This window comes from Astyanax mexicanus, chromosome 6 (genome assembly GCF_023375975.1).
Source record: "Astyanax mexicanus isolate ESR-SI-001 chromosome 6, AstMex3_surface, whole genome shotgun sequence".
In the NCBI taxonomy this organism is placed as follows: Eukaryota; Metazoa; Chordata; class Actinopteri; order Characiformes; family Acestrorhamphidae; genus Astyanax; species Astyanax mexicanus.
Window position 1 is genome coordinate 16,148,276 of NC_064413.1, and position 12,349 is coordinate 16,160,624.

A 12,349-nucleotide genomic window follows, 5' to 3' on the forward strand; every position below is an offset into this window, starting at 1 on the left:
CCAATACATGTGAAGTCAGCCACCGCCTCTTTTCCAACTGCTGCTGATGCAGCATTGCCGAGTAGCATCACAGCGCACTTGGAGGAAAATGCAGCGACTCGGTTCTGATACATTTGCACACAGACGCCTTGTGCTGATCAACATCACCTTTTGAGTGATAAGGGGAGAGAGCCAATGTCCAGTAGCCGATGGCAAGTTACATGAACAGGATTCGAACCGGCAATCTCCTGATCATAGTGGTCAGCCTGCTGGACCACTCTAAGCTATTTATCTTATTAATATACCTGCATTTACTTCCATCCCTCTCATCCTTCCGTCTGTGAAGGATTAATTCAACACTTTTTATGTTGATACTTTGTAACTTGGTACTAGAAAGCATAACCATGTATGTATATATATATATATATATACATATATATATATATATATATATATCTTCTTGAGTCCTCGTATGGGGACATTATATTTCTGCTTCTCTTCAGCATGATACTTAATTTATAAAAATGTTTACAGAGGCAATTACATTAAGTACAATGTACCATCTAGTGGTCACATGACAACACTATACTTAAATGATTCAAAACAAGGTCACAGGAATCCCAGTCAAAAGTTTCTACAGTTAGTACAGATAGAATATGGGAATATTATATAGAATATTACTTTATATAGGAACTATATATATATATATATATATATATATATATATATATATATATATATATATATATATCAGTGGCGATTGCTCTAAGACTGCAAGGGAAGCTCAGCTTCCCCTAAAATGTAAAACAAAATAAGTGATTAAATATATACTGTTGTGTGTACATGTCACTGATTAAATATGCGCTACACTGCGCTGAACTTAGTTCAGAATCAGCTTCTTATCACTGCTAACTGACTGGAAGTGCTGTAACAAATAAAATGTACTGATGGCCATGCCTCTTGATGAAACTCAGGACATAAATGAACAGGGGCAAGTAGTAAGTATTGTGTTATCATTAAAAATAATTTAAATAATTAAAATTAATAAAGGGATTACTCAAGGAAATTTAAACTGTCCAAAAAGGAACTAAATTTACCTGCATTTTTTACTTTACCAACTTTAAAGATTTTGTGTAATTTTTTTTTTTACTGGTCATTTTATGTTTATTCATGTCATAGCGTCTTTTTTTATGTAATTGTTCAATGTAAAGAATGGGTACCTTTTTGTTGTATAGTGAAAACTTGAAAAAAAAAAAAACATCTCAGGGAGAGTAGAATTTTTGTATAAATAAAACTACATATGTTAAGATATAGGCCGAAATTGAGCTTCCCCTCCTTGAAAGACCAGCATCCGCCACACATATATATATATATATTTCCTATATAAAGTATTGAATGATATTTAACAATGCACTTTTTACAGGAATGCTTTTGTTGTGCACAATGTTTTTTTTAAAAACGTTTAAAGCAGAGATCAGTATTTTTGTATGCCAGCCCCACAGTCCTATCTGAATCAAAAGATGGAATATTAGCATTCCAATTTGAAATTAATCATTTTGAAGAAGGAGAGATTGCAATTGTGCATGCAAGAGAAGCAGAATTACCCTCTTAGAACTACTATAAATTCATCCCTTGTGAAACTCTGGCGTATTGTAACTTCCCTAACTGTAGAGCAATATTTAACAATGGGGTATTGTTTTACATAAACCAATATGAGGACAATATGAAGTTCTGTGCTGAAAAAGGAGCTAGCTTGGGTTTCGTTTCCTGAGGAACTTGCACTGAGACAGTGCTTAACGCCGTATTGAAAGCGAGACTCCCTGTACCGTGTTACCTAGGCCTTTGTGTGACAACATTTGGAAATGTGGCCTGTTTGTTATAAAATGATGAGTGAGAAAGTCCACTGCGGCTGCCTGAAGCTCGAGAGGATGCTCTGAATGAAATCAGATGGAGAAAATCTGTCTCTTGCCTTTCAATACAAAGAGTCATGCTGTGTCGTACTTGTTAAATCTGACTTTCATTTGCGATCTCTGACGAGTGCGGAGAATGAGTCTGTCTGGAGGGAAGGTTGTCTGACTTGGCCGGTGAAATTGAAATCCCCCTGCTGCATTCATCCCTTTCATTGGAAGGTATTACACACATCCTTGCCACAGAGAAGATCTAGCTTTTTTTTTAAGGGAGACAAAAATATGATGGAGAAAAAAAAAAAAAACATTAGTTCTTCCTCATCTCTCACCTCGTCTGGAAGTCTAGGAGTTCATTGTTGATCCTCTCGATGTGAACATCAGCCCAGAGGACGTCATAGTAGCCGTTGACGGTTTCGATGACGTTGTTGTAGAGGCCGTAGAGCTTCTGGAGCAGGGTCAGCTGTTTCCTGATCTCCAGCAGCTGAGGATGCTGGGTAACCGGCAGGCCGAACAGCTCCTCGCCCCCGGTGAAGGTGACGAATTTGCGGTAGAGGTTATCAAAGCGGTTCTGCCACAAACACCAATCAATATTATTGATAATAATGCTGAATAACGCAATCTGCATTATGCTAGCGTCTGTCCATGCTATGAATCAATCCTAGTCATGCTCATGATTGGAAACATGATGAGTTATAGATTGCTCCACTATACCTGAAACATAATGAGCCTGTCACTGGCATCCTGAGGAGCCAAGCCCATCACCATGGGACCGTCCTGAAAGGAGCACCCATGCAATAATATAATATATTATTACATAATAATACATAAAAATAACTCATATTTCCATTTATTCAAAAAGAGCAAAATCACAATATACACACACTACACAATATTAACTGCACGTGTCAGCCTAAGGCTTCATTAAACCATAAGGATTGCATTTTAACTACTGTAACTTAAAATGACTGAGAAATAAAGCTTAGGAGGTAATAGGTTAGAATTGATTTATTTTTTGTCTTGGGAACAAAATAAAAAGCATCAATACTTAAAAAAGGCAACTCTAAATTATTAGGGCAAAGAAACAAAAGACACCTCATTTAAACACAACACAAGACTCCATACCAATTGTGGAATAAAGGTTTGCTGCTGCTTTGCTACAGGATGGCCTAGTCAACAGATTCAATATGAATTCTTAACTGTGTCAGAGGGGGCTTGAGGAAATTTTAAGGCCATCCATATATAAATTACACAGCTGAAAGAATTCTGCATGGAGAAGTTGGGATAACTTTCTCTAAGTAGATGTCAGAGACTGGTAGATGGTTGCAGGAACCGGTGGATTGGCGTTATCTCAGTCAAAAGAGGAAATACCAGCTATTAGGGAATATGGGGTGCTAACTTTTTTACTTATGTTTAAAAGTAATTTCTCGTAATGTATGTATAGTGTTAAGTAATATTTTACTTTTTATTTCATAATTTTTTTTTTTTTATATTCTGTGTTTGTGTACTACTAATAGGGACTAAGTTTTTTACTCAACTGCACACCTGTGCTTGTGTGATGTGACAATAAATTATTGATAAATGTGTTATAATAATAGCAATAATGAAAATAATATTAAGTATTTTTTTTGTTTTTTATTTCACTGTTTGTTTGTTTTCTCTGTGTATGTTTTGTTGAATGTATAATGTTTGCATTTAATATAAAAAGCCAATAAAAATGTTTAATGTTTAAATAATAATAAATCATTGATAAAATGATTAATAAATGAAAGAGTGTCAGTCCTGATGCTGTCAATCTGTCGGCTCTGGACTCAGATGGACTCAAAGACTCCATTTCCCAGCATTCTCACACTCAGGACTACAATGACTCATCGGATCACGTGAGGCATTCCGGTTCACCCAGCTACTGATTACTGCACATGGACTTTTGAGTATAAATACCCCTCTGTTTGCTCTCTTAGTTTCTAAGTATTGAATCTAAGTTTCCTAGCTCTTCTAAGAAGCATGTCTCTTTGATTACTGGCTTATTGTGTATTGACCCGTTTTTGTATTACCGTTTACCCTTTTTGACCCTGTTTATTGCTTGTTTTCTGTTGCCGACCTAGCTTGTTTTTTGACTACTCTCATGCCTATTCCCCATCTGCTGGACTCCCCGTGTATCGACCCTGCTTACTCCTCCACCCCTGGTGTGTTTGTTTGATGGATGGATGGATGGATAGATGGATGGAATTCTTTTGTTTGTTTATGCAGCCTTATTGTTACTGACCCTGCCTGCTTTAGACTCTCCTTTTATGCCTCCCCTTTGTTAATAAACTGTTTAAATTGTGTAAACTGTATCAGCATGTGTCTCTCATGGTCCTGGTACTAATAAAGAAGAAATTATTTGGCCAATTGGCCAATAAAACCCAGCAATTATTTACTAATAGCCATGAAAGCTCTTCTGCCACTACTGTCCAGCTCTTGAATCAGAAACAATACACAGCTCTATTTTTTATCGAAAAAAAGCAAACCTCAAAGGATCATGAAAAAGTTCTCTCAAACACTCTCCACTGCACTCTAAAATCGGTAGCATCCCTGGAGGACTGACCTTATCATACTCCTGGTAGAAGTGGTCGCAGTCCTCCACGAATGTCTGCACATTGCTAATGAGCTCTCCTCTGAAGTTGGGCTGCAAAGAGACGAGCTCGTTCTGCACCTCTGAGCTACGGGCTAGCAGCTTCTCCCAAGTGTAGCGCAGTGTGTCCACTTTCTCCATCTCCTCCTTCGCTACTGACAGCTCATACTTATTCAGCATGGCATAGGACTCCTGGAGAGACAACAGAATCAGTGGAACATACAACCAAGCAGAAAAGAACATTTAGAGAAGTGAGCACTGGTTTAAACTTAAACAAAAAAAAATGATAGAAAAGTAAATTTCTTATTCACATAAACATACAGCTCAAGAAAAAATTAAGAGACCACTTCAGTTGCTGAATCAGTTAATCTGATTTTGCTATTTATAGGTTTATATTTAAGTAAAATGATCATTGTTGTTTTATTCTATAAACTACAGACAACATTTCTCCCAAATACCAAATAAAAATATTGTCATTTAAAGCATTTATTTGCAGAAAATAAGAAATGGCTGAAAAAAAAATGCAAAGCTTTCAGATCTCAAATAATGCAAAGAAAACAGGTTCATATTCATAAAGTTTTAAGAGTTCAGAAATCAATATTTGGTGGAATAACCCTGTTTTTTTGAATCACAGTTTTCATGCATCTTGGCATGTTCTCCTCCACCAGTCTTACACACTGCTTTTGGATAACTTTATGCCACTCCTCGTCCAAAAATACAAGCAGTTCAGCTTGGTTTGATGGCTTGTGATCATTCATCTTCAACTTGATTATATTCCAGAGGTTTTCAATTTGGTAAAATTAAAGAAACTCATAATTTTTAAGCAGTCTCTTATTTTTTTCCAGAGCTTTATGTTTTTATTTACATTCGCTTGGTTCCAGTTATCTTTTGTTTCACACTAGTAATTCACACTACAGTGTGTCTACAGGAGTCATGTAATGTAAAATATTAGCCTCAAATTCCTTTAATTTCTCTTTATAAATAAAGCTTAATCTACAGTTACAGCAGATATAGGAGTTACCGGCATAAGTATTTGCACTCAAACTGCTGTGTGCACATGAAACACTAAACTTTCTGTGACTGGTCTGAAAGTCTAAATCATCTAAAAAGTAGAAGACTGAGACAACCTCTTTGGTTCAGACCAAAGTTTGGTTCTTTGGTCTAGGCTGTGGCTCGCACCACCTTTCCCACTCGTTATTCTGGTTCTCACAAAAAAAAAACCTGACTTAAAATCCAAAAGTGCAGACTAAACATTAAAGCGAGAACCAACTGGTAAAAAATGTCATTAAATGTTCAACTGTCTTTACCTCTATAGGTCCCACTTGGAAGTCTATGGTGATCTGATGCTCCCTGATCTCTTTGAGAGCTGCCATGGCAATACGAATGTCGTCCAGGTCTTTAATTGGCCGGTTGAGCTTCTTGCTTGCTTCGTCCACGAACGTGAAGACCTGTTCCATCTCTGTGCGGTACTTTCTTTTGCAGTGGTGGCCAAAGTCCAACATCCAGCCCTTGGTCTCAGCAGTGAGGGCCAGCTTCAGATCCGCTGAGAAACACGGGGAAGTGGGTTCACTCACTTTCAAACTGACACTAGAATACTATATGGTTCATGAGTTAAAACGGTATCTGCAGGTATAGGGAAATTAAATGTTAGATTTTAAATTTCAATTCAAAATACGATGTAAGAATGTGTAGTAGCACTGAGCATGTGGAAGAGTACTTTTAAAACGTGCATTGTTGTGCTGACTCTTTTTGGGGTAGAGTAGCTTTTGTATCAGTGCCATGAGCAACACAGTGGTTATTCAGATAACCCCCAAAAGCTGTCTGGGAAAACCTACCAAACACCTTTTTTTAGAATTAATATATTTGGTTTTGCATGGAAACAAAAATATATTAATGCTTTTACTACTGCTTCCAGTCGGTGATTACTGTATTTTCAGACAAACCAATAATTCAAACAAACAAAAATGAACATGTTCTTACACTGAAAATTTGGATCCAATGCTAATCTTGAATTATCTAACCCCATGCCTACAGTTTTATCATACCTACAGTGCTGTCTATGCTAGCTAAAAGCAAACAATGAACCTACCTAAAGTAGCGCCCCTCTGAACCAAAAATAATACCACTGGTTATGTTTAGTTATATTTTGAATTAATCAATAAGCTATTTTGCACATAAAAACTCTGTGGCATTTTAAGAGCTTTAGGAGACAGATTTAAGACAATTTAAGGCAAATAAAGGGCTTTTTTTACATGAACTAGGCTTTTTAAAGCTGATGTCTGTAAGTTTTGAGATTTAGAGCCCTCCATTGAGAGTGGATGAATCCAAATCCAGGTAATGTTCAGTAAAAGAGAGAGTGCACTCAGTCAGAATCTGCTGAGGGATATGTCTTCAGAGCATGTAATAGAGTTATTATATACGATTGTATATTTTGTCAGTGTAATTGAATGAGCTACAGAGCTACTGAGTTCTTAGTTTCCACTTCTGAAGTCTCCATTGCTCCACCAGCCGCTCGCATTCAGTAAAGCTGATCCGGATCCTCTTTTAGAGGCTGTACGTGTGATGTAAGTACGTAAAGACGTGTGACACGGCCAGAAGAACTCAGGCGACACGACACCCCAGTTTTTAGAATAAATACATTACATTACATTACATTACATTACATTTGGCAGACGCTTTTGTCCAAAGCGACTTACAATATTGAAGTGCAAATAATAGAAGAGGTTAAGTACAAAAATAATAGAAGTTAAAAATAAAGCATCTATAGATAGGGCCTTAAGGAGGTCAGAGGGAAATAATGGGATAGAGGAGTAGAGAAGAGGAAGAAGGAAATGAGGTTAGAAGTAGTTAGTGTGTTAGAGGTGTTAGGAGAGTAAGTGCTCTTTGAAGAGCTCTGTCTTCAGGAGTTTATTAAAGATAGTGAGAGATTCTCCTGATCTGGTAGTGGAAGGTAGTTTGTTCCACCATTGGGGAACTCTGTATGAGAACAGTCTGGATTGCTTTGTGTGAATGTTTGTTTGGTAAAGTGAGGCGACGTTCATTGGAGGAGCGCAGCGGCCGGGAGGTAGCGTAAGTCTTCAGGATCGAGTGCAGGTAGGAAGGAGCCTGTACTGTCATCACCTTGTAGGCGATTGTAAGCACTTTGTATTTGATGCGAGCAGCAACCGGTAGCCAGTGGAGCTCAATGAGCAGCGGAGTGACATGTGCCCGTTTTGGCTGGTTGAAGACCAAACGTGCTGCTGCGTTCTGGATCATCTGGAGTGGTTTTACTACACAGGCCGGGAGGCCAGTTAGTACGGCATTGCAGTAGTCGAGGCGTAGCAGGGCTGGTTGTTCCAGCACACTGGTACCATTAAATACAATATTTTATCCATATTCTCCACTCAGAAATGCTTCTGCTTCCAGTTTAGAAACGAAATAATACAGACAGCCACTTTTAGGATCTGCAAATCCTTTTAAAAAGGTAAAAGAATAGCTGAAAGCAAAATATCTCAAATCATACACAGGCAACATCTACATGTCTACTATTAATTGAGCAATTCTGCAACAACAAAAACAACTTGATTACTAGAGTTGCATGATAAATGAAGAAACATTATTAAGAGCTAAATTGGCAGAACTGATCAAATTACTTCACGTGTGGTGTCAGAGTTGTGGTATTAGATGGGAAGTAATGCAGTGTTACAAATGAGTGGAGCGAATAAACACATTATAAATGTGATTCTCACAGAGGTGTAGGTAAAATAAACAAAGCAGTAATGAGGACAACAATCCTGTATCACTATAGGTTATACCATAGCTTTATAAGGGAATTAAGTAGGGCTGTGTATTGGCAAGAACCCAGTGATCCGATACTTCAAGCAGTTCAGCTGCTAAACTCACCTGTGTAAAGTGCCAGTGCACCGACAGTGATGAACTCAGGTTCAGCATTGATCTCTAGCTCCAGGTCCTTGTAGTACAAGATCTGACTCTCAAACTCAGCCAGCAAAGGGTTACCCTGGCTGAACTCTTGGATGGTGCTTTCTCTGTCCTTCCTCCAAATGTGGTGGTATCGACTGAAGCGTTCCAGTGCATTTTTCATCTCCTGTAGCAGAAAAGAAGTAGTAGAATCAGGGCCACTTCTGTCAAGGTCTAAATCTAAATCTAACTCCTTTATATGCAGTGGAAATTCTGTAATTCTGTAACACTTTTGGGAAAACTAACAAGAGGGGGAGCTAGTACAGACCCAGAATAATTAAATTATGGTTTTAAACGGTAAATGGTATTTTAGCTATGTTGACATACAGTGTATCACAGAAGTGAGTACACCCCTCACATTTCTGCAGATATTTAAGTATATGTTTTCATGGGACAACAATGACAAAAGGACACTTTAACAAATTTAAACAAATTAATCTCATCAGACCACAGGACATGGTTCCAATAATAAATGTCCTTTGTTGGCATGTCTTCAGTAAACTGTTTGCGGGCTTTCTTGTGTACAGACTTCAGAAGGGGCTCCCTTCTGGGGTGACAGCCATGCAGACCAATTTGATGTTGTGTGTGGCATATGGTCTGAGCAGGCTGACCCCCCACCTTTTCACTCCCTGCAGCAATGCTGACAGCACCCCTGTGCCTATCTTTCAAAGACAGCATTTGGATGTGATGCTGAGCATGTGCACTCAGCTTCTTTGGGTGACCAACATGAGGTCTGTTCTGAATGGACCCTGCGCTTTTAAAATGCTGGATGATTTTTGTCACTGTGCTGCAGCTCAGTTTCAGTTTATTATTTTAGCCTTGGCCAATTTTATGTAGCGCAACAATTCGTCTTTTAAGATGCTCAGAGAGTTCTTTGATATGAGGTGCCATGTTGGAATTTTTTAGTGACCAGTATGAGAGAGTGTGAGAGCTGTCCTACAAAATTAAACACATCTGCTCCCGGTGGTTTAGACATTAATGACTGTATGTTGAGTTTTTTTGAGTGAAGAATAAATTCACACTGTTATATAAGCTGCACACAGACTACTTTTTATTGTGTCAATGTGGCAATTTTGTCAGTGTTGTGGCCAATTTGGCACCTTGGCACCCATTATCAGGCCTTGCTTAAACTCTAAACATTCACATCATCTTGCCATGAGCATGCTAGCTGGCGACCATTAAATCTCAATAACAGAAAAAAACACCTTACAACTTGTGTGCATTTCTCAAGTTTTTCTCCGATGTAACATATCATAATCAGTTTATGTACGGCTATCCCATGACTTTAGGCATGTAGGAGTGTGAAATACCTTCTTAGAGGAGTTGATGGAGGTGCTGAGCACAGACACCAGCTTGACGATCTCCTTGTTCTCAGAGACACTTTTGTAGTAGTTCTTAGCTTGGAAAGGAAGGACCTGATGGGCAGAGACTGAGATGTCTGAAGTACTGCCATCTAAAGATAAAAAAAAAACACAGTGCTAGTTAGGCTGTGTTTACATTACCAGATTTTTTGCTTAATGTGGCTCAGATCAGATTTTTTCACGACTGTGTAAATGTGCCAAATCTGTTTTTTTATTTTTTTCAAATCAGATTTGAATAACTTTCTTATGTGGTCCTAAATTGGATATGTATCTGATCCATGATCATGTGACATGAATGTGTACAATCAAATCAGAATTCATTTGTCTTTTTCCTTTTATGCATGCGCTACGTGCTTCCTTCTCCTACCCACACATCTCTTGGTGCAGCTGTGCAGCTATAGCTGCAAAAACAGCAAAAGCAAACCGCCTGACCTTTTTTCTCCTCCTCTTAGACCTGAGCATGAACTTCAGACCAGCTGTTTACTCTCCACTCCAGCAAAAGATGCTCCACATATGAGCTGCTAACGCATTTATTTCCCTTTATAAAGTTATGATTTGCGCATGTGAGGCCTTTCAGGGGCTTTTTTTTATCCCTTTTTCCTCCCATTTAACTGCACAACTGTTCTGCATATACTTTTTTGTATTGTAACCAAAACAGTTAAAATTTGTTACCTTTTTATCCCACTTTTGTCCCCAATTTACACATCCTCAATTCCCCTCTGATCACACAATGCTACCAGTGCTGGGAGGGTGGAGACTAGCCAGTTGCATCTTTTTAAGGTCAACATACTTGGAAGAGAAAGCTAACTGTCAATTCTGTTACTTCAGCTAACCGATACCCATGCTGACTAGCTTTAAGCTAAGTGATGAGGGAGAGGGTAGACTATCCAATCCACTCACAGAGAATGAAGCCAAATATGCTAACTATTGAATCCACAATATCCCTTTAGACATTTTAAGAGTTTAAGAATCCCAAAACTGTATGTAAAACAGTCCAAATCCTGCTAAAATCAGTTTTTAAGATGTTAATCTGTGTGAAGCTGCTTTGGATGCTACTCTGCTAACGTGTGTAATGAGAGGCGTTACCAGCGATGCTGCGGTACGTTGTATCACCGTCTTCGGATTCACTGTCTCTGCTGTCCTGCCTCAGTGCCGCCATGCGCCTCTCACTCATCTTCCTCTGTGAGAATGCAGTCAACACACATCTGGCCTTTAGAATATTTCATTCATTCCAGTCATGTCTGCTATAGGACCAATTTCATTCTAAGTTGAGGAAGATCAGTAAACTCATGGGTTTCAACCTTTCTTTATATATCTTATCTTAAAAAAATTATAAAAATGTGTCAAATGTCATTTGAATAAAGCATTACTTGCAGCTTGCAGCTTACTGAAAAACTGTAAAAAAAAAAAAAATAGCAGAATATTTTATTGTGATTTAAATATGAAATGCTAATTGTATCTTCTTTAAGAACAGAAAAAAAGTTTTTGTTTTTGTTTTGACATCGTACAAACATAAAAAATCAGAAGTATGAGTGATGAGGTATGCAAGCCTGTCTAATTAACAATACTGTTAATAAATTATAAATTTACCTTTGAGTAAATACCGCTAACTATAGATTCATGTCTGCACCGTGTATCAAAAATCATCAGTGCGCCCTATGTATAAATTTTACCAGTCAGGTTGTAAGGAGCAGTAAAGCCACTCTGATAAAGTGCAGCAATATACAGGAATTTCAGTTTACTTCTACAGCATTATTAGCATTAGCCACTAAACGTGCTAAGTGCTAGCCCTTTCACTGTTCAGAGACAATTATTATTGGCCTGTAGCCTGCTGCCAACACCGGCTAGCACTGCTGGAGCAGCATTAGCATTAACCGATAACCGCACTAAGCACTAGCTCTTTCGCTGTTCAGAGGTGAGTATTATTGGCCTGTAGTCTGCTGCTAACCCTGGCTAGCACTAGCATTAGCATTACCTGCTAATTACCTGCTAACTATGCCAAGCGTTAGCTTTGAAAATTTCGGACTGTAGCCTTTGTGTTTACCGTGTTGAAACAAGCTACGGTGGATGAAATGCCAGCTAATATCGCCCTGGTTTATTATTTACACTCAGGGTTCCTCAGTGTAGTGCTGTCGGGTGGAATTAGCCTCTAACCATGGCTAAAGCTAGCAGTTAGCCGCTAATACTAATGCTGCTGCACCCAGCTATGGTGGAAATCTGGAAATCTAAGCTTACTGTAAATAAACGGAAGTGCTTTACTCACCCAAATAAACAGTTTAAGGAGAGAAATTTGTGTAGATTAACATCCAGCACTCGTTTAAATAAAAAAAGTGTGTTTTGCTTAAGAATTACAGTTTTGTTTACTAAAGTAACTTAGCTTAACTTTACAGGTCCCACCACCCAGCGGCGAGATATGCTGAATTAGAAGGAAAACATGGCAACACTCTTTTCCTAACACGTGTTTTGCTTAATGCGTCGTAAAATCTGGTGCGCCTTATGTATAAAAAAAAATAGACCAGAAAATAGATGTTTAT

General features: G+C 38.3%; 1 protein-coding gene across 3 annotated transcripts in view; it reads right to left on the reverse strand.

The window, feature by feature from the left end:
* The window catches only part of dnah5 (dynein, axonemal, heavy chain 5), a 212,011-nt gene that overhangs the window by 142,677 nt on the left and 56,985 nt on the right, over nucleotides 1-12,349 (reverse strand). For all 3 annotated transcript variants that reach the window (XM_049480737.1, XM_049480738.1, XM_049480736.1), the window contains 7 exons: nucleotides 10,902-10,995; nucleotides 9,765-9,907; nucleotides 8,380-8,581; nucleotides 5,805-6,040; nucleotides 4,471-4,689; nucleotides 2,598-2,660; nucleotides 2,216-2,454 (listed from right to left, as the gene is read on the reverse strand). In XM_049480737.1, coding sequence (XP_049336694.1) covers nucleotides 2,216-2,454; nucleotides 2,598-2,660; nucleotides 4,471-4,689; nucleotides 5,805-6,040; nucleotides 8,380-8,581; nucleotides 9,765-9,907; nucleotides 10,902-10,995 — 1,196 coding nt within the window. The remainder of the gene's footprint in view (nucleotides 1-2,215; nucleotides 2,455-2,597; nucleotides 2,661-4,470; nucleotides 4,690-5,804; nucleotides 6,041-8,379; nucleotides 8,582-9,764; nucleotides 9,908-10,901; nucleotides 10,996-12,349) is intronic.